Source organism: Diadema antillarum, unplaced genomic scaffold (genome assembly GCF_040938485.1).
Source record: "Diadema antillarum isolate AM-2024a unplaced genomic scaffold, OU_Dant_1.0 seq00000506_RagTag, whole genome shotgun sequence".
NCBI classification, from domain to species: domain Eukaryota; kingdom Metazoa; phylum Echinodermata; class Echinoidea; order Diadematoida; family Diadematidae; genus Diadema; species Diadema antillarum.
In genome coordinates, this window is record NW_027271461.1 from 658,691 (window position 1) to 682,294 (window position 23,604).

The 23,604-nt window shown below is 40.3% G+C and overlaps 1 protein-coding gene across 1 annotated transcript; it reads right to left on the reverse strand.

Moving 5' to 3' along the window:
* Positions 1-1,425: 1,425 nt before the first annotated feature.
* Positions 1,426-2,586, reverse strand: LOC139733943 (uncharacterized). Its single transcript, XM_071644756.1, has 2 exons — positions 1,686-2,586; positions 1,426-1,628 (listed from the first exon to the last, which is right to left on the reverse strand). The coding sequence occupies exons 1-2, from the start codon at positions 2,584-2,586 to the stop codon at positions 1,426-1,428; spliced, it is 1,104 nt and encodes a 367-aa protein (XP_071500857.1).
* Between the last annotated feature and the right edge of the window lie 21,018 nt (positions 2,587-23,604).

Genomic DNA, 23,604 nt, shown 5'->3' on the forward strand with positions numbered 1-23,604 from the left:
AAACAAAACAAAACAAAACAAAACGGCACAACACAACACAAAACAAGACAAAAAACAAACACGCTTGGCATCAATCACCTCTCTTCACTCCAGACCATTAACACTCTCTCTACACCCCCCTATTCCCACCACCCCCAAGCCTTCCCAACTATCCATGCAGATCCTGTCTCCGCTGCCCAACAAATCCTCCTGATCCACCTTTCCCGTCCCTACCACCTACTCCCATCCCTCTGACCCACCTCCTTACCGATCGTCCAGCAAATCCCCTGCACCCCCACTTCCACAGTATGCATCTCCGCTCTCCACCCCTTTTCTCACACTCCTCTCTCAACTCAGCATACCTATCCAACTTTCTTTCCCTTGCTTCATCCATCCTTGTCTCCCATGGCACAGTTAGCTCCACCTGTGCACAGACCTAGCCACCAGCACCATGTCCGGCCGAAGGGCAGTTACTACCACCTTCTCTGGCACGTACGGTTCCCCTTATCCACCCGCACCTCCCAATCGTCCCCCGCTGCTAAGATCCCCCCACCATCATCCCACTGACCCTTCCTTCTCACACTGCATCTCACCCCCTCCTTCACAAACCGGATTCCCCTCACCCTAGGAGGCCCATTCTTCTTCCTTGCCTTCACTGCCACCCTCGCCATCTCCTTCAACACCTGGTTTTGCCTCCATGTATAGACCTGAAATGAACCTCCACATGCTGACAAAGTGTGCTCTAGTGAGCCCTTCGCCTTGTTGCAAACCCTGCATCCACCATCCCCCACAATGCCCCATCTCTGAAGATTTACTGGAGACGGCAAAACATCAAAGGTGGAACTGATCATGAAACGCACAGCTCCAGAGGACATTTAGCAAAGGTCATTCCATGACACCTTCCTCTGCTCCACTCCTTCCCATCGAGTCCATGCTCCCTGCACTCCCTGCTGTACAGCCTTGGCAAAGCGATACTCCTCCTTCTCCTTAACCACCTCCATCACCAACTCCCTCCTACCCGTGCGGATCGATGGCCTAACTCCTGCTATATTCTGGTCCTTTGACTCCCTCATCATCATCACTAGCCTAACCTTGCCAGCTTTAAACTCCTCCACCATTGACGTCATAGGCAATTGCAACTTGCCTGATCTGAAAAAGAATGCCAGATCTGTAAGCATTCTTGGAACGTCTAACCACTTCCGGTAGTACGAGTTCATCTTCTGCTGCATCCTCTCAACCCTGGACACTGCCACCTCGTATACCTGCAGTTGCCACATGATCCGTAGTAGCAAGCCAAACTGGCAGCACCACACCTTCGCATTCCCAGAGATGAGCGTCCTGTCCACCCTCTTCAACCACTCCACCACTTTGTCATAGATTTGAACTCCTCGGTGCCTATCATTCAACTTGCCCTCATACCACCGTCCAAGGCTCTTTACCTCTTGCTCAGTGACCTGAGGGATATCTTTTCCCCCAATCTGAAACCGCCTTGCGACCACCTTCCCCTTCCGCACTGACACTGAGCGGCTCTGTGTAAGTCTGGGTCGTGAATCTCATCCTGAACTGGCTGTAGTAGCTCTGCACCATCTCCCGAATCACTCTAGGGACCCAGAAAAACTCCAGAGCGAAACTGAGATACCTGTGAGGAACTGATCCATATGCATTTGCAAGATCCAACCAGATGACATCCACATCCTCCTTCTCACGTTTGCACCTCTGGATTGACTCCCAAATCATCTGGACATGCTCCGTGCACCCAGGTAACCCCGGGATCCCTGCCTTCTGTATAGAGGTGTCCACAAACTTGTTCTTCATAACAAATTCTGACAACCGCCTCGCTAAGACACCAAAGAGGATCTTACCATCCACGTTAAGAAGCGAAATCGGTCTAAACTTGCCAGTGCCTTTGGCGTCCCTCTCCTTTGGGATATATACCCCTTCTGCCACACACCAGCTGACTGGAACAATCCGCTCCCGCCATAGCACCCTTAGGATCCGCCACAGCACCCTTCGGACACGAGGACAGTACTTGAACAGCTTGTAGGACAAGCCATTCTGCCCAGCTGCACTACCAGCTCGGGCCTTCCTAACCACGGCTTCAACCTCCCACAACTTCAGCTCACTCAAGTCAAAGCTGACCTCTGGATCCTGTGGCCTCAATAGCCCTGCCACCCCAGTAAAAGGCTCCTCTCTCCTTCCATCACAGTATGTGGCCTTCAGATGCCTCTCGAGCTCTTCTTTCGATACCTCCAAACTTCCTGATACCCCTTCCTCAAACAACCTCTTTGTGAACTTGTGCGGATTCTTATAGAACTCCCTCTTCCTCCTCCTCCGCTTCCTACACTGATATTCAGCCCTAATAATATTCGTATACATCTTCTTCAGGTCCTCATACAGACCCTTCAGACTAGCCCTTTCTCCATCTGCCTGCCTCCACCTACGCCGCAAGCTATTCTTCTTCGCCCTCAATTGGGCCATCAAACGCTGTCTCCTCGACCTTGACTTTCCAAGATCCCTCTCCACATTCCCCACACCTCCACTACCCACAGGTTTTATCCCAAACTCTTCTGCACAAGCCCAATAACACAACCCCTCAAACATACGCATCTTCTGTTCAACATTCCCACCCAATTCCACTTTCAAAACTCCCGCAAGCTTGATGTCAAAAAGCTCCCACTTATCACTTCTCGCCGGAGGCCATGCAATCGGCTCCTTCCGCTGAAACACAGCATGTAGAGCATGCTGAGGGTCTCCAGCTCTGCGGCTTGAAACCTGACTGGGACCTCACACTGTCTCACTCAGCTCAGTGTTGTTGCAGTCATGCCCTACTGGGGATACCCTAAGACAGCTAAAACGGTTTCAGATGTGGAATAAAATGGGACTATCTAGTACCCTAGATGTGGAATATAAATTTAAGCAAATAATCAACTTTTAGTTTCAGGCAATGAGACAAACTATCATTTCCTCGGCGATCTGAATGTGTACTCTATCTTTCCTCAGCTGCGCTTCGGAAAGATAGCTACATCCAGATCGCCTCGGAAGTGATAGTTTGTCCCACCACCTTCACCAACGTTGATTATTTGCTTAATAATATACATGAAAGATCGTACATTCCATCAAATCAATACTAGTAAGCCAGTCTTCACCCCCCCCCCCTTTGAGATTGTGATCGGCGAATGAGGTTCCTTTCATTGCTAATAAGGCCCGGTCACACTGCCCAAAAGTCGCGTAAACGCATGAATCACGTAAGAAATTCGAGCCTTACCAGTCCAAGCAAATACCCTGTGAAGGATAACGCCGAAATACCCTATAGAGGACAAAACGGGAGGACCGAGCCAGCTCGCCGAATCTGGCTCAGCGCCAAGCGAATCGCCTTCACGTGTAAAGTCTATGGCAACCGACAAAACCGCTTCGACTTGCCTGCGTTTAAACACACACGGCATTTTTTTTTGCTAGGCGCGGAGTGTGCTCATTTTCTCTCATAGTGAAGATTATTAGTCTTTCCTTTTATAGACCCTTTTGCAAGATAATCCGCGGCGAACTAAATTCACAAGCTCTCTGTCTTAGCACGACATGTTCAAAAATTTTGTCCATTAGCCCTATTCAATCCGGTCTGCATTTGTCAGGCTATCGCTACTCTAACAGAGGAAAAACGCGCACACACCGCGTGCATCCGTTAGCCCACGTGGAGTGGTGATCGTATTGCTCTCTGGCTCGCCTTGCTTGCTTGGCTGTCGCTTTTGTGGGCTAACGTCCACTGCTGTACGAAGGAACCTCACACATCTCACATCGGCTGTGTTTATCAACTTCCCCTGCTTAAACGACTTTCGAAAGCCCTTTCGATAGCCCTTTCGAAAGCCCTGTCCACTCCCCTGTACTATTAATGTGCCGCTTGTTTTCGTCGGCTGCGTTTATCAACTTTCCCCTGTTTAAACGGCTTTCGATAGCCCTTTCGATAGCCCTTTCGAAAGCCCTTTCCATAGCCCTTTCGAGAGCCCTAAAAGCCCTGACTGCCTGTACTATTAATGTGCCGCTTGTTTTCTAAGAAGGGACGGCGAAAAGCAATTACCATCATAAAGACATAATTATCTTCCTTTGAGAGTGACCAGTCATGATACAATGCCACATGAATCAATTGTCTGGCCTATCTGTGAGGCAGCTCCAGTTTAGCACATACTTCAAATATTTCTGAGTGGCGGCATGAGACATGGGATCAAAGGGAATGAGACTGTTGTTACTTTATTTCTCAAACCTTGTTGGTGAAAGAAACACCTCCTTGTTCCAAGCATATGCGTGCATTACACACAGCTGTATACACCTGTGTACACGTACTCGTGTGCACTTTACGTGGCGTGAGTCTTTTCAGAAACCGGAAACGCATGGTTGCAGTAGGGCGACCTCAAGGGCTTTCAAAACAGCTTTGCGTTTATCAACTTCGAAAGGCTTTTACAAACAGGTTTCTGATAACCTGTTTAGGAAACCTGTTTGGATCGTCACAAATTTGGGGCTTTCGAAAAGGCTTTCCAAAAGGGCTTTCAAAACTGCTTTGCGTTTATCAACTCGTGAAAATTCTTGGAAAGCTGTTTGGATAACCTGTTTCTGCCGAGAAAAGGAGTTGATAAACGCAGCCATAGATATACATGTAATCACAAATGTAAATTTTGGAAATACATTGTTTAGGATGACATCGATGCTTATCTCTTTTTAACCGGAGGGCCAAACCCCAAAAAGTCGCTTACTTAACGAGTGAGTTGCACTCTCTCTACAAACTAAGTAGACCATGCTTATTTTCGAGTTTTTATTATAACAAACAACATTCCACTGGTCTACCTCAAAAAAATTGTTGCGAAAGCCTCCAAATCCAAGATGGCGTCCAAGATGGCCGCCATATTTACTGAATTTGTTATTTGCAAGATAGAATTTGATTGAAACATCAGACTTCAACAAATTTGATGTCATATGAAGGAGAATAAAATTTTCTACAAGTTGATACCATTTTTGTGGGATATTGTGATTATTGGATTGAGATCTTAAGGAAAAAACACTCATTTTCGATATTTTTCTGAAAAAAGGAAAATCATGAAATTGCTTGATTTAGCATAAATCAAAGAAAGACTGAAGGATTATCTTGAAACGTTTCAAAAATTTTTTTTGACATATAATTAATATTTGGAAAAAATTAGGGGTCAGTTCCATTTTCGGTTCAGGATTAATAATGTCTCAAACTTGAAAACTCACTATGTAAAAATGGCCACTTTAGTTGTGACAATACCTTGTTGGTCGTGAAAAAAGCCTGCGCGCGCCAAGACTACTACACGCACCACTGGCACTGGCGCTTGTAGCTGTGCCAGTGGTGCGTGTAGTAGTCTTGGCAAATGCAGACTTTATCTTTGACAAACAAGGGTTTGTGCCTGCAAACTAACTTTTCATACCAAGTGGTAGCTCAGGTGACGCTGATTGCTATTGTTTCAAAGTAGATTGTTCTGAAGCAGATGAGATGAAGCAAAAAATATCTTTCAAATAGAGGTAGAAGCTTGAAACACTAACCTTGCTATGGAAAGTTTAAAACAAAATTTGGATCAATCACTCAAAAAATTCAAGATTGCAGGCCATCAAAGCTGACATAGTGTATTGCGCCAAAGCAAATGTATTATTTTGATTTTGATACAATTTTGTCTGTTTTGCTGTCTGTTTATATGGTTTTTATATATTCTGAACATTCTAATGGTATTTCAAACCATCTTAGGTTTTTATGCAGACATTTTTCAGAATGCACCATGAATATTTCTCTAAAAAGTTAAAAAAATAAAATTAAAAATGTTTATGAAAACCATGCAGAAATTAACATCTGTCCCATAATATAATCAATATTTGGAGAAAATTAGATTTGTTGCAAAAACCTCCAAAGTACAGATGCGGTCCAATAGGGCCGCCATTTTTATTGAATTTAACATTTCAAACATAAAATTTGATAGAGACATTGGATTGCGACAAATTTGATGTCATATGAAGGAGAGCAAAACCTCATAAAAGTTGATTCCACTTTAGCTGTGTATTGTGATAAAGGGGGGGGGGGTGTTGTTTGCTTCTCTTTTTTTTGGGGGGGGGAGGGAATACATATTCTTATATTGTTTTTAAAAAAGAAAGAAATGTAAAAATGCATGATTTAATATTTATCAAAGAAGAACTGAAGAATTGTTTTGAAACCTGCGATTGAGATTGAGATTTACTGAGATTGAGACATAATTCATATTCATATTTCAAAGTCATGTTGACAAGTTAACAAAACTTGAAAAAAAATATATATTTATGCATTATAAATTTTGCATACAATGTGTTTACATGGTCACATGTAATATTGTTATGATCTAGTGACTTGCAAGTACCTGCAAACTAACTTTTCATGCCAATTGGTAGGTGACTCTGGTCGCTATTACAGTAGCATTTCATCATAGTAGATTGTTCTGAGGCAGATAAGATTGAACAGAAAGTATTTTCCAAAAAGAGATAGGAGCTTGGAATTTGGCACAAATTTTGCCAATGTGTAATATTTAGTGATAAAAATAGTATCCACACAAAATTCAAGATGGCGGTAATTAATCAAGGTTGTCGTTCAAGGCATTATTTACCATTAGTGCACGTAAAACAAAAACCCAGCTTTACTTAATTCCTCAAACTAGTTCTAAACTGTGAGTTAGGGATAGAACAACTAATGTACAAACTTAAATCAGTATAATTAATGCTAAATATTGTTACATATACTAAATAGATCTGATAAGAATGCTTTTTTTATATACTAAATTGTTAACAGTTATCATGGTTATGGTTTTTTGAAAAGAAATGGTGTTATCTCCGTATGTTTTAGGCTTTATTATAATTTTTTTTTAACACGGTAGAATGTTTTGTGATACAACTAACCTGCACATATAAATCGAATGTGATATCTCTCCCAATGGTAAACAATACCTTTAGTGTGTTGCGTGAAAGTTAAATCTCAACTTATACACTGTAACTTATAATTTGATATATTTTTTTAAATCTTCTTATCTTGCTGTCTATTACATGTTTCTATACATCCGAACGATATTGTACTAGTGTAAACCATGTTGAGGGTCTTTTTTTTTTGGGGGGGGGGGGGGGTGGAGCTCATTCCAGTGTTTGGGTAAGGCCCAATCTTTGATAAAAAAGAAATGCTTCTGTATCAAAGATATGCTTTTTTACTTGTATGTTACTCTGCTGTTGTAGAAACGTGAATGATGATAGTATAATTGTATGTAATAATGTCTGATCCGCAGATGTCCTTAAAAGCCCTTCTGATCCGAACCCCCCCCCCCAAAAAAAAAAAAAAAAAACCGACATGGCGGCAATTTCTCAACTTTGCTCTTAAATGTGTTGTGCGAAATTACTTTTCAGTATATTGTTCGAATAAAATTGTCCAAATTGATTATTCGTGCTGTATATTCACATTTACAAATAAGCATGCTGAAACTGTATTTACTGTTATCAGATTTTTCTTACATTGTTTTTAGGCTGATTTCATGTGGGTTACAGTGTCACAATTGATCTGAACTTATGTCATTGGTAGATGCTTTCCCATCATTATTAGATATAAGGATCTCTCGAGAGTGAAAATGTTCATTTTCATTCATTTTATAGTGACCTCGGGGATCACTCGAAGAGTGACGAGTGATCCCTAAGGCAGGGCTCGACACTAACGGTGGTCCGGTGGCCCAGGGCCACCAAAAACGCACGTCGGGCCACCAAAATGTCAGAAATGAAGAATTTGGTGGCCTGATCGGGCCACCGAAAAAGGTCGGATATTTGCCTTTGGGCCACCAAAAATAAAAGTTAGTGTGGGGCCCTGGCTAAGGTCACTCTAAAATGAGTGAAAATGAACATTTTCACTCAAAAGTCACTCCAATTTCACTTTAAATTCACCGTTTTCTGTTATTCACTCCTCACATCAAAAGTAAAAACTTTTACTCGATTTGTTTTTTTTTTCTTTTTCGGAGAGTAGAATATCACTGGTTTTAAAAATGTGTCCATAAAAACCAAAGACGGTTTAAGATAGCGCAACAGACAAAATTGTATCAAAATCGAAATAATACATTTAATTTGGCGCAATACACTATGTCAACTTTGATGGCTGTCATCTTTATTTTTTTTTTTGAGCGGTTGATCTAAATTCTGTCTTAAACTATCTACAACAAGATTGGTGCCAAATTTCAAGCTACTACCTCTATTTGATTTTTTTTTTTTTTTGGCTTCATCTCATCTGCTTCAGAACAATCTACTTTGAAATAATAGTGATCAGTATCATCTGAGCTACCACTTGGTATGAAAAGTTAGTTTGCAGGCACAAACCCTTGTTTGTGAAAGATAAAGTCTGCATTTGCCAAGACTACTACACGCACCACTGGCACTGCTACAAGCGCCAGTGCCAGTGGTGCGTGTAGTAGTCTTAGCGCGCGCAGACGTTTTTGTGACCAACAAGGTCTTGGTCACAAATAAAGTGGCCATTTTTACGTAGTGAGTTTTCCAGTTTGAGACATCATAACTCCTGAACCGAAAATGGAACTGACCCCTAATTTTCTCCAAATATTAATTATATGTCAAACAAAATTCTTGAAAAGTTTCAAGAAAATCCTTCAGTCTTTCTTTGATTTATGCTGAATCAAGCATTTTCATGATTTTCTTTTTTTCAGAAAAATATCAAAAAATGAGTGTTTTTTCCTTAAAATCTCAATCCAATTATCACAATAACCCACAAAAATGGTATCAACTTGTAGAAAATTTGTAAAAATTTAATGTTTCTATCGAATTCTATCATTTAAATAACAAATTCAGTAAATATGGCGGCCATCTTGGACGCCATGTTGGATTTGGAGGCTTTCGCAACAAATTTTTTGAGGTAGACCAGTGGAATGTTGTTTGCTACAATTAAAACTTGAAAATAAGCATGGTCTACTTAGTTTGTAGAGAGAGTGCAACTCGACCTCTGTTTTTAGCTTTTGGCCCCCCGGTTATTTGGTATGATCTTCAGGGGACATTATGGATGGTGTCAACGCAGGTAATCAGAAAAAAATCAAATGTACATTGATCACGTCCCTGCGTCGATCTTGGGAAAGTGCTGTGACATTGAAAAGATTTATCACCCTGACCGTTCTGGCAGTCTCGGTCGGCAGAGTGTCTGCTGTGGTCATAGGCGTACCCAGGATTTTTTTAGAGGGGGGTGTTTAAGATTAGATCTATTCTTCATTTCAACTGAAAATAATTGATTGACAGGAGAAGCGGGAACGCTTTGGAAGTGTGGTGGAGGGAGGGGGTGGGAAGCGGGAAGAAGCTCAAAGGAGTTTTGCCGATGAGCCTGAAAAATGGTAATAATAACGATAATAATAATGACAATAATAATTATGATAATAATATGAATTCAATCATTCATCGTTTATTGTCCATATGGGTATTTGTTCTCTTTACATGTAACTCAATGGAAATTACATATTCAGAAGATACAGAGACATGTAGACATAAAAATAAAACATGCAAATATATGAAAGTGACATTAACAGGAAACAAGGAAAAGGAAATGTCAGATTTAATTATTTCATATCTATCTTAACTATTTCTGTCATTCTGTTTAGTATTATTATTGTTATTATTATAATTATTATCATCATAATTATTTTCATTATAATTATTATCATTATCAATCATTATCATTGTTATTATCATTATTGTATTGTATTGTGTTCGTAGTTATCTCATCTGAAATTTCATTGTTAACTTTACTTCTCTTTATTCATGGTATAGAAGTGTGATTTCGTCACAAAAATTCACTGTAAGCCTATAAGATAATTCCATCACCTAGGCTATCAGCCGAATATGACTCTGTACTGTCTGTTTGGGCACTTCGCTTGCCGCCCGTAACCATTCTGCGAGCGAGCGACCGACAAGAAACTTTATTTTCTTTAAAACGTAGATTCGTCATCAAAATACAATGATTGATTTTTATTAAGTACATCTTCATGCCGCATTCGAGGATAGTTACCCAAATATCATGATATTCAGGCATCACGCTACTGGAAACCATCTTGTTCCTAGATTTTACGAGCGATAAAAAATTGGAATTTTGTATACTGAGAACAGGTTCTAGTGTATTGTTTTTCCATTCTCAATTTGGTGTATATTTTATCGGCATCTTCCGTTCTCATAGTGGGTATGATAGGAATAGGCCATTGGTCACAGGCCATTATCCACTGAAATTCATCTATTTTAGGTCAACCTCCGCCCAATTCCTTGCAGTTATATTATATACTAAAATTCTTTAAGCAAAAGAATAATGTGACATTAGATAGAGACACAAGATACAAACCAATTCCCTTTTATAAGAATAGTAAGATACTTAAAATGCGAGTGGAGTGAGCGAAGGGAGCGAACGCTTCCGGGTATTTCTCTTCCACTTTCTTTTTGTTTGCTCTTCTTTCCTTTCTCTTTCCTTTTCTTTTCCTTTCTTTTCCTTTCCTACTTTCGTAAATGTTTTATTGGGGTTTTTTACCAGCTAATATGAGGGGACATGTGCCCCCCATGCCCCTTCCCGTAGTAATGCCAACATGACTCATGGGCAATATGAACTAGAAGGGCCGTCGAAGGCGGCAAACCCACGCCTCTACAGTGCCAGAGCCCTGTTGTTATGAAGGAAATTTATCTTGATTCTTCTTCTTACGAGTTACATTGGATTTTGCTTTAACTTATAGATGTAATGCAGTATCCCAGGAAGTTACTGGGTTAAACATGGTTGGAGTGGTTGAAAGAGCCAAATTAAATGCAACTGATTGACAAATCGCCCTTCTCAACATGTATAAACACCGATTACTCAGTGTGTTTTGAGTAAACCATGATATAATATATTTAAAAAAAAAAACATCATGGGCTTTACATACTCGGATTGGAATCGAACAAACGACCTCCTGATTACTAGACAGGCGTCATATCCACTAGACTACCGAGCTTTCGCCCGATAGCCATGCAGTGTTGGTCCGAATCCCTTAATAGCAGCGAGTACTGCATATTTTTATTCAAATTAATAACTCGACGCAAGAATCGTTAATTTAAAAAGAGCCAAATTAATTTAGACATAGTAGAATATTTAAGGCAACAGCTTGCCCAGGTAACCCACAATGCGTGTTTTTTTTTTTCTTGCGGAGGCCACGTCCGCCACGTTTTTCTGAAAACGGAGGGAGTGGCAACCGCCGGAAGGGAGTACGTCAACGCACGTCGGCCGTACGGTTGCGCAAGGTGTAAGTACGTGGCCCGCACGCTGTTTACGTGCAAAAACGTGGGCAAAATTTGAGATCCGTACGTGGGGAGTACCGATTCCGTACGGATTTTGGAACACGCAGACACGTCTTGGCACTTTTAGTGCATGAGGATCTTTCGCTTCGATTGATCGAGCTGCGTGAGGCGCGTGCTCTCTACGGTCAACTCACTGACACCGGGCGTCTTTTATATTCTTTCGTAAAAGACGCACGGTGTCAATTCGTTGTGCGCTCGTTGGCTGTAGAGAGCACGCGCATCATCCATACGGGGAGTGAATCCGTAGCCCTAAAGCCGTGGTCACAACTCGCTGTACTTGCAAGTGCGTGCTGTCTACTTGCAAAAACGTGGACAAAACTTGGGGATTCGTACGTAGTAAGTACTGCCTCGGTACGGATTTGAAGCACGCAGACACGCCGTAGCACTTTTATGTCACGAAGAACTTTCGCTGTGTTCGGGCTACGGATTCACCCTAAGTGCGGGCAACGTACGTGCCCTCTACAGTAAACTTGCGTACAACGCTCTGACTCCGTGCGTCTTCCTACCGTCACTTGCTCGACGGACGGCGTTCGTAGCACTTAAGTGTTGAGCACGTGATAAGTGCGTAGTCCGTGCTTATTCGGCACTTCGTGAGTTCAACTCTTCAACAGAGCACGCAGATCGTACCGAAAAAGCACCTGCTCCGCACTTACAACGCAATTTGTGCGCACTGATTTCTGCAAGGCACTCAAGCCCAGCCGACGGACGAGTGTCCTTAATTTTCGTCTCTAAGATATTGGCAATTTGATATTCGTACTGTTCTACTTCAACTAGGGGGCAGAAATGCCCTATAAGAATCGTTGCCTCGATATAAAAAAATCGCATGCATAGAAAAATGATTGTTATATTACATGAAAGAGCTTTCAAAACTCTATCGAATTGTCATTACAAACCAAAATCTCATGCTATAGGACCTTTCTGCCTGGCAGGCGATGAGTAATGATTATGGTTATCAAAGTATATATATATAAATATCATGTTTTGCAGAACACAAGAGACAATCAAAAACTGCTTGAAGAAGAGAAATCTTGAATTCTGAGTGGTCAGTGCATGGAGTAACCAGGTTTATGGAGTTCTGAAAACTTGTTACATTCAAAACTTGCACAAGCTTGGTTAAAATGCATTGGTCATCATTTTTTTTAAATATTTTTTATAGAGCAGTGATAGAATGGTTCCAAGTAAATAAGTTGGCACTGAATATAAATAAAACTGATTATATGGTGTATTCAAATAAGCATATAAATAAAGATGATATTGTGATTCATATAAATGGATATAGAATATTACGTGCCTTTCATGTAAAAATTTCTTGGGGTTGAAATTGATGACTGTCTGTCATGGAAGGAACACACTGGTGTCATCTGCAAAAAAATATCACAAAGTATTGGGATTCTAAACCGACTACGGTCCTACTCCAGATCTTTGTTATTATCATCGTATAACACCCTTATACCACATTTGAATTATTGTATTTTAGCATGGGGGAAATCGGTCCTTCGGGTGTTCGCGTTCGCGTCGGGTGGTCGCGTTACCCGACATTTCGTAGATTAGGTGCCCTAATCTACGAAGGGTCGGGTAAGGATGGGTAAAATAATCACAATTTAATACAGATAATCCTTGACATAAGGCTGATCGCTTAACGCGACTATACGTAAAAAAGTGTCATTCAAGTGACGCAGTATCGGGTGAATCAGGGACGGCGAAACCAGTGAATTAATCAAAGCAAAAGACATCAAACAGGCCACAAAATAGCACAAAAATGGCAATAACAAATAAAAAGAGTATAAAATATCCTCAGAAACATAATTTTATGGCTAAATAAAACAATAACATTACAGGATGGAGAAAATTTGTATTTAAACTTCCGAAAATATTAGGTCCTATGGAACAGTAAAACACGCAAAAACTTACAGATAATGGTTGTCAGTGTACGCTCGCTATGGCAACCAGATACATGTATATGGACATGGCTACATTATGTTAAAATGTTTGCAACAAAATCACGACGGTGCACAGACTCAGCTATCCTCATTCAATCCCAAAGTTTGCATTTTGCACAGTCTCTAGAATATAGAATTACATCGTAAAGCAGAGAACATGAACTGAACCAATTAATCAGAGTTCTGTGTGAGTCTTCTCTGACCAACTAAACAAGCTAATCAGTTTTGAATAATATTTCAGAAAGGGATAAAAAAGGTTTCACAATCTTATCAGATTTTGAAGGGATTATTTCATGCATCGGTAACCAGATTCTGATCATATCTGCAAAGAATTCCATCTTTTCAGTCAAACAACACAAGTATTCGCAGTGATCTAAAAGAATGTCTCCATATCGATACTATAATGGTTTTGCACAATAAAGGACATTTATCCTGAAATAGGTCCCCACTCCATTCACCGCCATTCAGTACACGTACAAGTGTACATAATTTGTATTTCGTCATAGTGCAGCCGGTGACTGCCGTCAACCTCCATAGACTTTGCACATGGTAAAGACACACGCACCTATATTAGAGGGGACCGATATCACGTTTCAGCCCAATAAAGTCCATGGAGGTGGTACGAGCCAGTGCACGGCACTGGTGAGCTAGCTGTCACCAGCAGTGAAGAAATTAGTGGAGACAGAAACCACGATAATGCCCGATACTTCGTAAATAATAGGGGTCTAATTCTCAAATGCTCCACCCGACCCTTCGTATATTAGGGCATAAAATCTACGAAAGGTCGTGTATCGCGACCACCCGACCCGAACGCGATCACCCGATGAAACGAAGTAAGCCCTGCCATGCATAATGGAGAAAGGCGCAAAACAGCACTGGATAAGTAACCGACGCATTTTGTGTATAAACAAATGGGAGAACCTGACCCAGACCACACCCGTGTAGCCAGGGGGACGATGGGTGAGGTCGCCCCCAAAACAAAAACAAAAAATGGAAAAGAAAAAACATGAAGAAAAAAAAGGAGTAAAAAAGACAAAAAGGTGAGGAAAAGAAAAAGAGAAGAAGTAGAAACGTCGATGCTTCCGCGCTTCGCAGGGTAGTGGGAAACTCCCCCCCCCTCCCCACACTCAGGTGGTCAACTGTACCGCATGCGTGTTTCCGATTTTTCGGGAAAAGGGGCATATTTCAGGGGCTCAGTTCGAGAAATAATCCCGAAAAATTGTTGAAATAGAAGGTCTTTTAGTATTTTTCCCCTGAAAATTGTTGAATTAGGGGTAGTTTTCAAATCTTTCCCAAACATTCCAGAAATTGTTCCGAAAGGGGGTAATTTTGCTACATTCCCTTCCAAAAACCTGTGATGGGGGGGGGGGATAGGGGGATAGGGGGTAATTTTACTGGATTCCCTTCCAAAAACCTGTGATATAGGGGGTCAAAATCTTAACCCATTTCCATCCGTATTAAAAGGGGATAGGCTAGGCATATTTTCAAGAATCTGGAACAATTATGTGTTTGGTTGACTGCACCCTCCAGGCCTCACTCCCTTCTTATTATAGTCTTTTTATAGGCCTATAGTCTGTACACATTCGCATGTCACTTGTCAGTTAACATACCCAACGCGCATTGGGCGCCCCCCCCCCCCCCCCCCAGCCAAGGCGGTACAAAATCGGCTAGATGTCCGATCTTCTTTGTTTTCAATTTTCCTAGACCTACTTAGGCGCAAGAAAGTCATCCAACCACAATTTGTAGACTCATACTCAGTTATCTTTCAGTTTTAACTTTCAGTCATTGAAAAAATTCATATCTACTATTACTAAAGATTACCAAGTCCATGTGCTATTAGAAAGCAAAGCAGGGATCGGGAATGTCTACAGTTTGCGCGTCAGCTTCGCGCGCGGTGCAGTAACGTAGTATTTACACGTACTGTGCACGAGTTCTTTAGTGCGTATGTAACTCCATAATGTATCATCATCCACACAAACATTAAGATAAAACAAGGAAGAGAGAGAGAGAGAGAAAATGAACACAAAAGAAAGGAAAGGCGGAATTCAAAACGGAAATAAAAGCGGTAAAGACAGCTTTTGTTTCATTTGTCAACATCTAAACATTGCTGAAGAGGGGTGTTGAACAGCTCAAACACCTCCCTTTTGCCCAAGGGAGGTGTTTGAACACCTCAAACACCCCCATTTTGGCAAAGGGGGGTGTTTAAACACTCAAAACACCCCCCTCGGTACGCCCTTGGCTGTGGCAAATCACTGCGAAACTAGTCAGCTGTCAGGAGACCATGAATAGTTAGCACGGTACAGTTTATCCCTGTGCACTAACCAGGCATAATTATATTCTCTTTCCACCTCCCTGAATTATGGAATATACGCTGCCATGACTGCATCGATAGCATTTTTGGAAGACCAAGGAGGCATTTTGTGTTATATCTACTTGGGACTGTGGGAGAATTATAACTGAAAATAGTTCCATTTGAGAACCAAGGAGATTTGTGATACCATCGTCTTTACAGTTCGGAAAGTGTGCCACGGGCAGGTACGAGAACGAAATCCATTCAGTTCCAGAACTGGATTTCGAAATTGCATTTGATCGTGTATGTTCTTATATTATCATAAAAACAAAATGCCACGATTTTCATTTTATAAATGATTTTAATTGGAGAAAATAGACACTGTATGCATTCTGAAATTTAATTGAGGCAGATAAATGCACAATTATTTTGAAGCAGCTTTTATTTTGTCTGAGATTAAATCAATCATTCGGGGTATATTCCTTCGCCACTCTAATAAGACAACTCGCCCTCGGACCCAAGAGAACTCGCCCTCGAAAAACGAGGGCGAGCTGTCTTCGGGGTGACTTGTCTCGAGGGCGAGTTGTCTGACGCCCTATATTATTATGTTCACACTGCAGACGGCTGTTTTCTCAGTCACAGAGTGATACGGTTTGATACTGGAGTGGATGTGACTTAATACAGATTTAATTGATACATCATGCACTTGGTTAAAAAAAAATGGTTATACTTCTCAAGATACAAATGTACCGTATCTTGATAACATTACTTGAATTCAACACTTTCTGAATGATGTCAGTTTTTGTTTTGTTTTTGCTTTTTTTGCTTTGTTGTGGGGTGATTGTGCTTGTATGCGCGTGCGTGTTCGTGTGTGTGTGTGTGTGTGGGGGGGGGGGACTGTGTATTTTCTTTTGTTTTTTGTGTTATCATCCTGCAACGACTATGTGCACTTAGTGTAATTTAGATTAGTTTCGATTTGTGCAAATTGTCAAAACCATCTTTGCGCGGGTTAAGTGCACGCGTAACTCCTTGGTCTTGCGTAGAACCTTCGTAGTTGTCCGCCGATTTTCTACTACATTACTATACATCTATAAGGCTGAATATTCAATTGCTCTTGTATCATTTTGATGCTCATTTGTGGTTATTTCCTTTTCTATTTTTTTCTGTATACCTCTTGTGTATCTTTGTCTTGTCTCTTTACTTGCCATATGCATACATTATAATCACATATGTTGTTAACTCTTAAATTGGGGAACCCAGTTCTAACAAGCTGTGCTTTCCATAGGGTCCCCTCATAATACTGCCTTGTCTATGGAATACTGAAATTCCCCACATTGAACATTGAAAATTGTTATTGGTTATATCTGTGTTTGATATTTGAAATGTATATTATGTATACTCTGAACTGTATTGTTTATGGCAGAGCTCTGCAGTATTGTGAAATAAATAAACTTGAAACTTGAATTTTCGGCCTTTTTTCGGGGTATTATCTATTTTCATGTTTGTAGTATAGCTATTCCTTTTCATTTCAAACTGTTTTCATTTAATTGAACAGATTTGTAGTTCCATTTCGTCCCGAGAAATCTGGAATAGGCCTATGCAAATAGGCCTATAGTTTCCAATTCGCCTTCTTTCGATCATTTTCGAACAAACTCTATTCAATTTAGTCATTTGTCACACATTCTTGTTAATTACGATTCGAATTCGTACGTCACACTCGCTGCACACATAACAGGGAAAAAAATCCTATTTTAGCTATCGAAACTTTAGAAATTGCTCGGTCGAAATGCTAAGTAAAACTGTAAACTTCTATACGGCACAGAAGATGAGCTCGAGTCGCATGCATTGCCCATTTATTGTGTACCTATACCTCGCGATCGCACACGCGGCACACGTGTGTGTAAATCCAGCAGCTGTGTGTACTGTTTACGTAACAGGTGATAGACCTCTACCGTTCTATTTTCTACCAGCTTAGGCGGTAATTCGCGGTTTTGCACCAATTCACACTTTTGCACCTTACATAAAGCTGGTATCTCACTGAGCGGCGAACGTTTGCGAACGTAGCTAATTTGAGATTCGCCAACTTTTCTGATGAATGTTTGCGAAAAATCAAAGTTCGCTTCCGCCATTTGCGACAGTTAGTGACTATTAGCAACACTTCAGCAAATGTTTGCGAAAGTGTTTGCGAAACTCAGGTGGCGACTATTAGCGAATGTTAGCAAATGTTAGCGACAATTTTGCAAATGTTAGCGACAGTTTTGGAAATATTAGCAACTGTTTGCAAATCCTTTGCGACAATTTTGCGAATGTTCTTGGACCTAGAAAAGTACCAGGCGATTATGCATAGTTAGACCGATAAAACGAACGTAAAACCTTCCACTGAATTCAGACCTCTTGTAGTCCATGGGCCAAGACTCGAAAAATGGGTTGTTGGTACCATCTGAGGTGGCACAACCTTTTTGGTGTCATTTTGTTTGTCGGGCATAGATATGCTTATCAAGCTATGATAGCATTTCCAAATGAGTAGCTTAGTCATAATAAATGAATTTTTAACCAATTTGGTCTCGTATTTATATCCCTATACTTCTGAATCGAAACTAAACCGCTATACAAAGAAGAGCACTGCCTTCTGTATGTCCACAGGTGTTCTGTTGTAAACGCCGCGCGCTTAGTCTTTATTCAAGGCAGCGAAGGGAATATCCAAAGGGTTATGATGTCCACAGCTGTCACGCGGTGCGCTTAGTTCTTTATCTAGACCAATGTACCGTTATCATATCTAAAGTTCCTCATAAAAGGGATTATCTAAACTGTTTTTATACTACCCTATCAACAAATACATCAGTTTTAAACAAAAATCACTTTGTTCATTTACAATATCATTCATTATAATGTATCGTAGTGTACCGGTACATTGTTTTTGCATTACCTTATATTGTTGGAGGGAAATAAAGCGACATTGGCGTGGTATCAGCGTTTTCACCGTAGCGTTTTCACCGGAAAATGATAAATGATTGAAAAATACGGTAAAATTCACTAGGAATTGCTTTTGTTGTTGTTGTTGTTTTTAGATAAAAGGATATACACTGTATCATACGCTTTGGATATTCCCTTCGCCGTCTAGAATAAAGACTAAGCGCCGTGGACATCATAACCTTTGGATATTCCCTTCGCTGCCTTGAATAAAGACTAAGCGCACCGCGTTTTGGAGGCAAAGATCAACGGGATATCAGAAAAGTATTATCCACAAAAAATGTTGATCATTTGAGGGCATTAATCTCATATGTGAAGAGAACAAGAAGGTTTTCTAAAAGACTTATATAAGTCTTCTAGAGTTATACAGATAATTATCTTTTGAGTTTTATTTAATTTAGATTTGCACACTGCACAACCGGATGTTTGCTTATTACATAAAGAAAAAAAATGAATTATTGTAAATTATATGTTTATTTTATGGAAAGTATATATGAAATAATATTATAAGATTGATGTTTATATATCGTATTCGGGAGTCTGCTTGTGCACCATATGCGTTGGGCAGAGGGTCCTGAGTGCGGCAAATGAGGGATCTAGGTCTGTGTGCGCGACCGAGAAGCCTGCTCAATGTAACGAGCCGGGCTGATCAGAGTTTGCCATCAGCATGCACCAGAACTTATTTGTCCCAACCGTATAACAGCAGACACATAGCGCGCATAAAAATGATAGTAAAAAGTTATAATTTTTATTGATTTATTATATGTAAAATAATTATATTATAAAGATAAAGGCGTAAATATTCATATTTGAATGACGCGCCTCAAATACAAAAACAACAACAACAACAACAGAACACCTGTGAACATACCACAGAGCTGCATTTTACAGCTCTATGGAACATACAGAAGACAGTGCTCTTCTTTGTATGGCGGTTAGTTTCGATTCAGAAGTATAGGGATATAACAACGAGACCAAATTGGTTAAAAATTCATTTACTATAACTAAGCTACTCATTTGGAAATGCTATCATAGCTTGATAAGCATATCTATGCCCGACAAACAAAATGACACCAAAAAGGTATTGCCACCTCAGATGGTACCAATATCTGGCCTGGCCCATGGACTATTGTGACAACCGGGGGTATCTCACTGAGCGGCGAACGTTTGCGAATGTAGCGAATTTGGGATTTCGCCAGGGTTCGTTACAGCTGCACCGCGATTGTGGAATGATTTACCTCGGTTCGTCCGCATTTCCCCATCCCTTGAAAGTCTTAGACTTTCCTTTTTGATGCCAATCTGTAACTGAATGTTGTTGTAAAGTGCTGTGAAACCAGTCATTGACTGTGTAAGGGCGCTATATAAATGATCTGATAGTATTGCATTGTATTGTATTGTATTCATGCTTGATTGGGGATTTTGTGAGCATGTAGGCCTACTCTTTATCGTGTCTAGACATTCAATTGTGTCTAGACATCCAGAAGGTATATATTCACATTCTGGCTATTGCTCTCATATGATGTCTTACACATTATACACTGCATACATGTATTGATATCGGCATGTTCCCTTTGTATTTATCTATCAGCCACAGGATATTCATTCGGCATGTTCCCTTTCCGTTCACACGTTCCCTTTGTACAGCGTGTCCCAGAAAAAACGAAACTGATTTTCATTGGAATTCTTTGCGATCATAATTACATTGTGTTGTACATGGATTGAAAGATACACTTCTCTTCTTTCATTTGATGCACAACTCAGTGTTCCAAATTCGTGCATGACTGAGTTAGAAAATAGACAGTAGTGCTACTAAATTTTCATTTGCACGAGCAAATATCGACTTTGAATAAGTTTTTTTTTCAGACTTTTTCAGCAATCTTTTGCAAAAAATAAAATCATTGCTTTAATATCCATTGTTTTCCCTTTCATATGATATTCCATGCGTCCGTCAAAAATGATCAACGCCAGCTCGAGAAAACTGAATTTGAAAATATGCTTCCATTTTACCCAGATGAATAGAGAGTAAATAGGGAGCCAGTTAGCTTTCCCGACATGCCCAACTTGGCAGATAACAATGGCCTTCATACTTCAATGAATTTACATAAACATGAAGGGAGGAAGTAAAAGAGATTGTTACTGATTGTTACTTACTGAATAAGGTCTTGAATTAGCACATGATCATGAGCTTGCCTGACCATGCAGCTAACTACAGAGCAAAGGGTGTTCATCAGCGGAATGTTTGGGAAGGTGGGGTGGGTGAAACGAACCGAAAAAATCATTCCGAGCCCCCCCCCCCCCCGCCCCGAAAAAAGACGACTTTCTGCCCTGCACTCGCACCTTTGAAATATTAGAAGCGCAAGTTCAGTGATAAATAAATTGATGTAACCTCTCTTTCTACTTCACCTCCCCCTTCAAAAACTTCAAAACCCCGTCAGTGATGAAGGACCAACCACGCGTGAGGGAAATGTAGAGAGGAATGAAAACAGTGAAATAAGTTTGAGGTACAAAATCATCAAAATGTGTATCATTGTTGTAATGTTGATTTCCCATAGCCATTGGACTGCGTGCAGCCTGAGCATACTCACGATATTAGTCTTCAATAATTTTGATTATGTCTCATAGCTTATTCTAAATAGATGACAACAAAGGGATTTCCGTGTCATACAGCATTCTCTGTAAATCCCCCCCCCCCCAAGAACATTCGCCGTAATACTGCAGTTGTTTCGTGTGAATTCAATGGTGCAGATGAGCCCATTGTCTAATACTAAGTCGGGAGAGCGGAATGCTTGTTTTTCGACTTTCCGTATAGAATCGGTAGAAATGAAGCATGTTTTCATGCAAATTTTTCTCAAGCATGCGTTATTCATATTTGACGCGTTAGGTGTCATATGAAATAAGAAAATATGAATATTTGGCTAATAAACTTTGTTTTTCGAAAACGTAACGTTAAAAGTCTGAAAAATTCACTTAAAGTCACAATTTGCCCGTGCAAATGAAAATTTGGTAGCACCACTGTTCATTGTTCTTACTCAGTCATGCATGAACAATGAACATCAAGTTGTATATCAAATAAAAGAAGAAAAGATTATCTTTCCATTGATGTATATCTCATGAAGAACATGTATGATTTCGATAGTAACAAGTTGCATGGAAACCCGGTTTCGTTTTTTCTGGGACACGTTGTATTTATCTATCAGCCACATGGTATTCATTCGGCATGTTCCCTTTCCGTTCACATGTTTAATATATTTGTCTATCAGACACAGGATATTCATTCCTAACACAATGTGCATTTCTGCCCTATCTAGATGTATGCACGATAATTATGAAACATGTTGCTTGACAGAGGAGTCTGCATTAACACTGAAAGTAACCGCACCTTTTTTCGGTTCACCTCTATTTTTGTCAGTCACTGATAGTTTACTATAGAAGCAACTCATTTCGACCCTATTCTATTGTGTGCTGTCTGGTGACTGATGACCAAGATAGTCGATATCCGTTACCAAAATTTTCCTATTTTTGTACATTAATATTTATGGTCATCTGCCGACGTTCAAAGTATCAGACGAGGAGAGAACAGAAAATTTGGAGTTAAGTTCACAGAAATCACCATTAGGTATCATAGTTTGGTGAGCGTGCGTGTGTGTGGCGGGTGCATATGGTTGAAAAATATGCCTATTTTCATCGAGGTCATCATCGCTTTGTAGGAGGTTCAAAACATGTGTGTTACCAATGACTCTGTGTAACAGTAATGTTATTGCTGGCTCTCGGACTATTAGTTCCCACATTATTGATGATCTCCTTTCATTACATTGCATGTACATAACATACTGTAATCAAACTATCAAACATAGATTATGTAATAAACGCAAACAAAGGGAAACTGACCAGAAACACTATTGGGGTTCCCATTACTGAAAATTGAAAATTATTTATAGAAAATGAAGCAGACTAAAGTGGAATATACTAAATAGACTAAAGCAGACTAAATTTTGGAATTGACATGTCAAGAGCGTTAAAAAGACATAGGCCTAGTCTTTATTCAAATCACATTGCCTTATCGCAGACACATTGATTATGTGCTCTTCTCCCTTGTTGGGAACCTGCAATAATAAGAATATCATCCAAATATATTGTTATTCTTATACCTTTACTGCGAATAGTTGCAACAACAAGCTTCTAGACGTTCGTGACTACACGGGCGCAGAACTAAGACATGAGGGGAGACATTGAAAAGAATAAAGCTTTCCTCCCAAACAAAATGATAAATATCCCTGAAAATCGGGATGAATTGGGAGTGAAAAATATGCGTCTTTAAGATCAATTGAAGTAAGAAAATCATTTGCACAGATCTCTCAATAAAGAAGCGTTTTCCATCTTGAAATGCTCGTACTTTACAAGGGCATTTAATTCCTTGAGATTGATAATTGGTCTCAAATCTTTGGATTTTTTACGAAAAAAAAATGCTGGAAATAAATTTGCAACTGTCACTTTGAACTTCTCGAAGCGCCTTCTTTTCTAGCAGGGTATTTATTTCTTTCCGAAATGCACCCTTTTCTTGAGGGGAAAAAAGAAATATTTGAAGGAAACGAAATTTGAATCGGTACGTGTTTGTATAAAATCAATTTTGTAGCTCAAAATGGCGCTTACAATCCATGTATCAGAAGTAATGTGAGACCATTTATCAGCAAACAATTCGAGTCTCCCTGCATGCGGGGAATTACTAGGTTTGTGTGTGTGTGTGTGTGTGTGTGTGTGTGTTTGGTTTGTTTGTTTTTTTGTTCGAGGGAGGCAGCTAGGTAACTTTGTCGAACGTCCGAGCTTGAAGGTGACTACCATCCGCGAGCTGACCTGCGGGAGGAGGTGAAAGGATTGCGGGGGCCTTAAATCTGCGGAAACTATCTCTCTGCGGGGGCATGTCACGGTGATAGGGGCTGAACTGGCTGAACGCGATGAATGAAGGAAGTCGAAGCTTGACGCTTGGAGGTGGTCACTTTTCTGCCCACGCTATAGCCCTCAGCCACATTTTTCTGTGTTTTGTGTCTTGATTTGTTTTTTTTTTGTTTTGCTTTG

Bases quoted from the DNA above. Each gene is read 5' to 3' on its own strand.
- LOC139733943 (XM_071644756.1), bottom strand. From the start codon at position 2,586: ATGCGTATGTTTGAGGGGTTGTGTTATTGGGCTTGTGCAGAAGAGTTT. The intron at 1,629-1,685 runs GTGAGAAGGAGG...CATATGGATCAG, and splicing joins GTCAATCCAGAGGTGCAAAC to TTCCTCACAGGTATCTCAGT.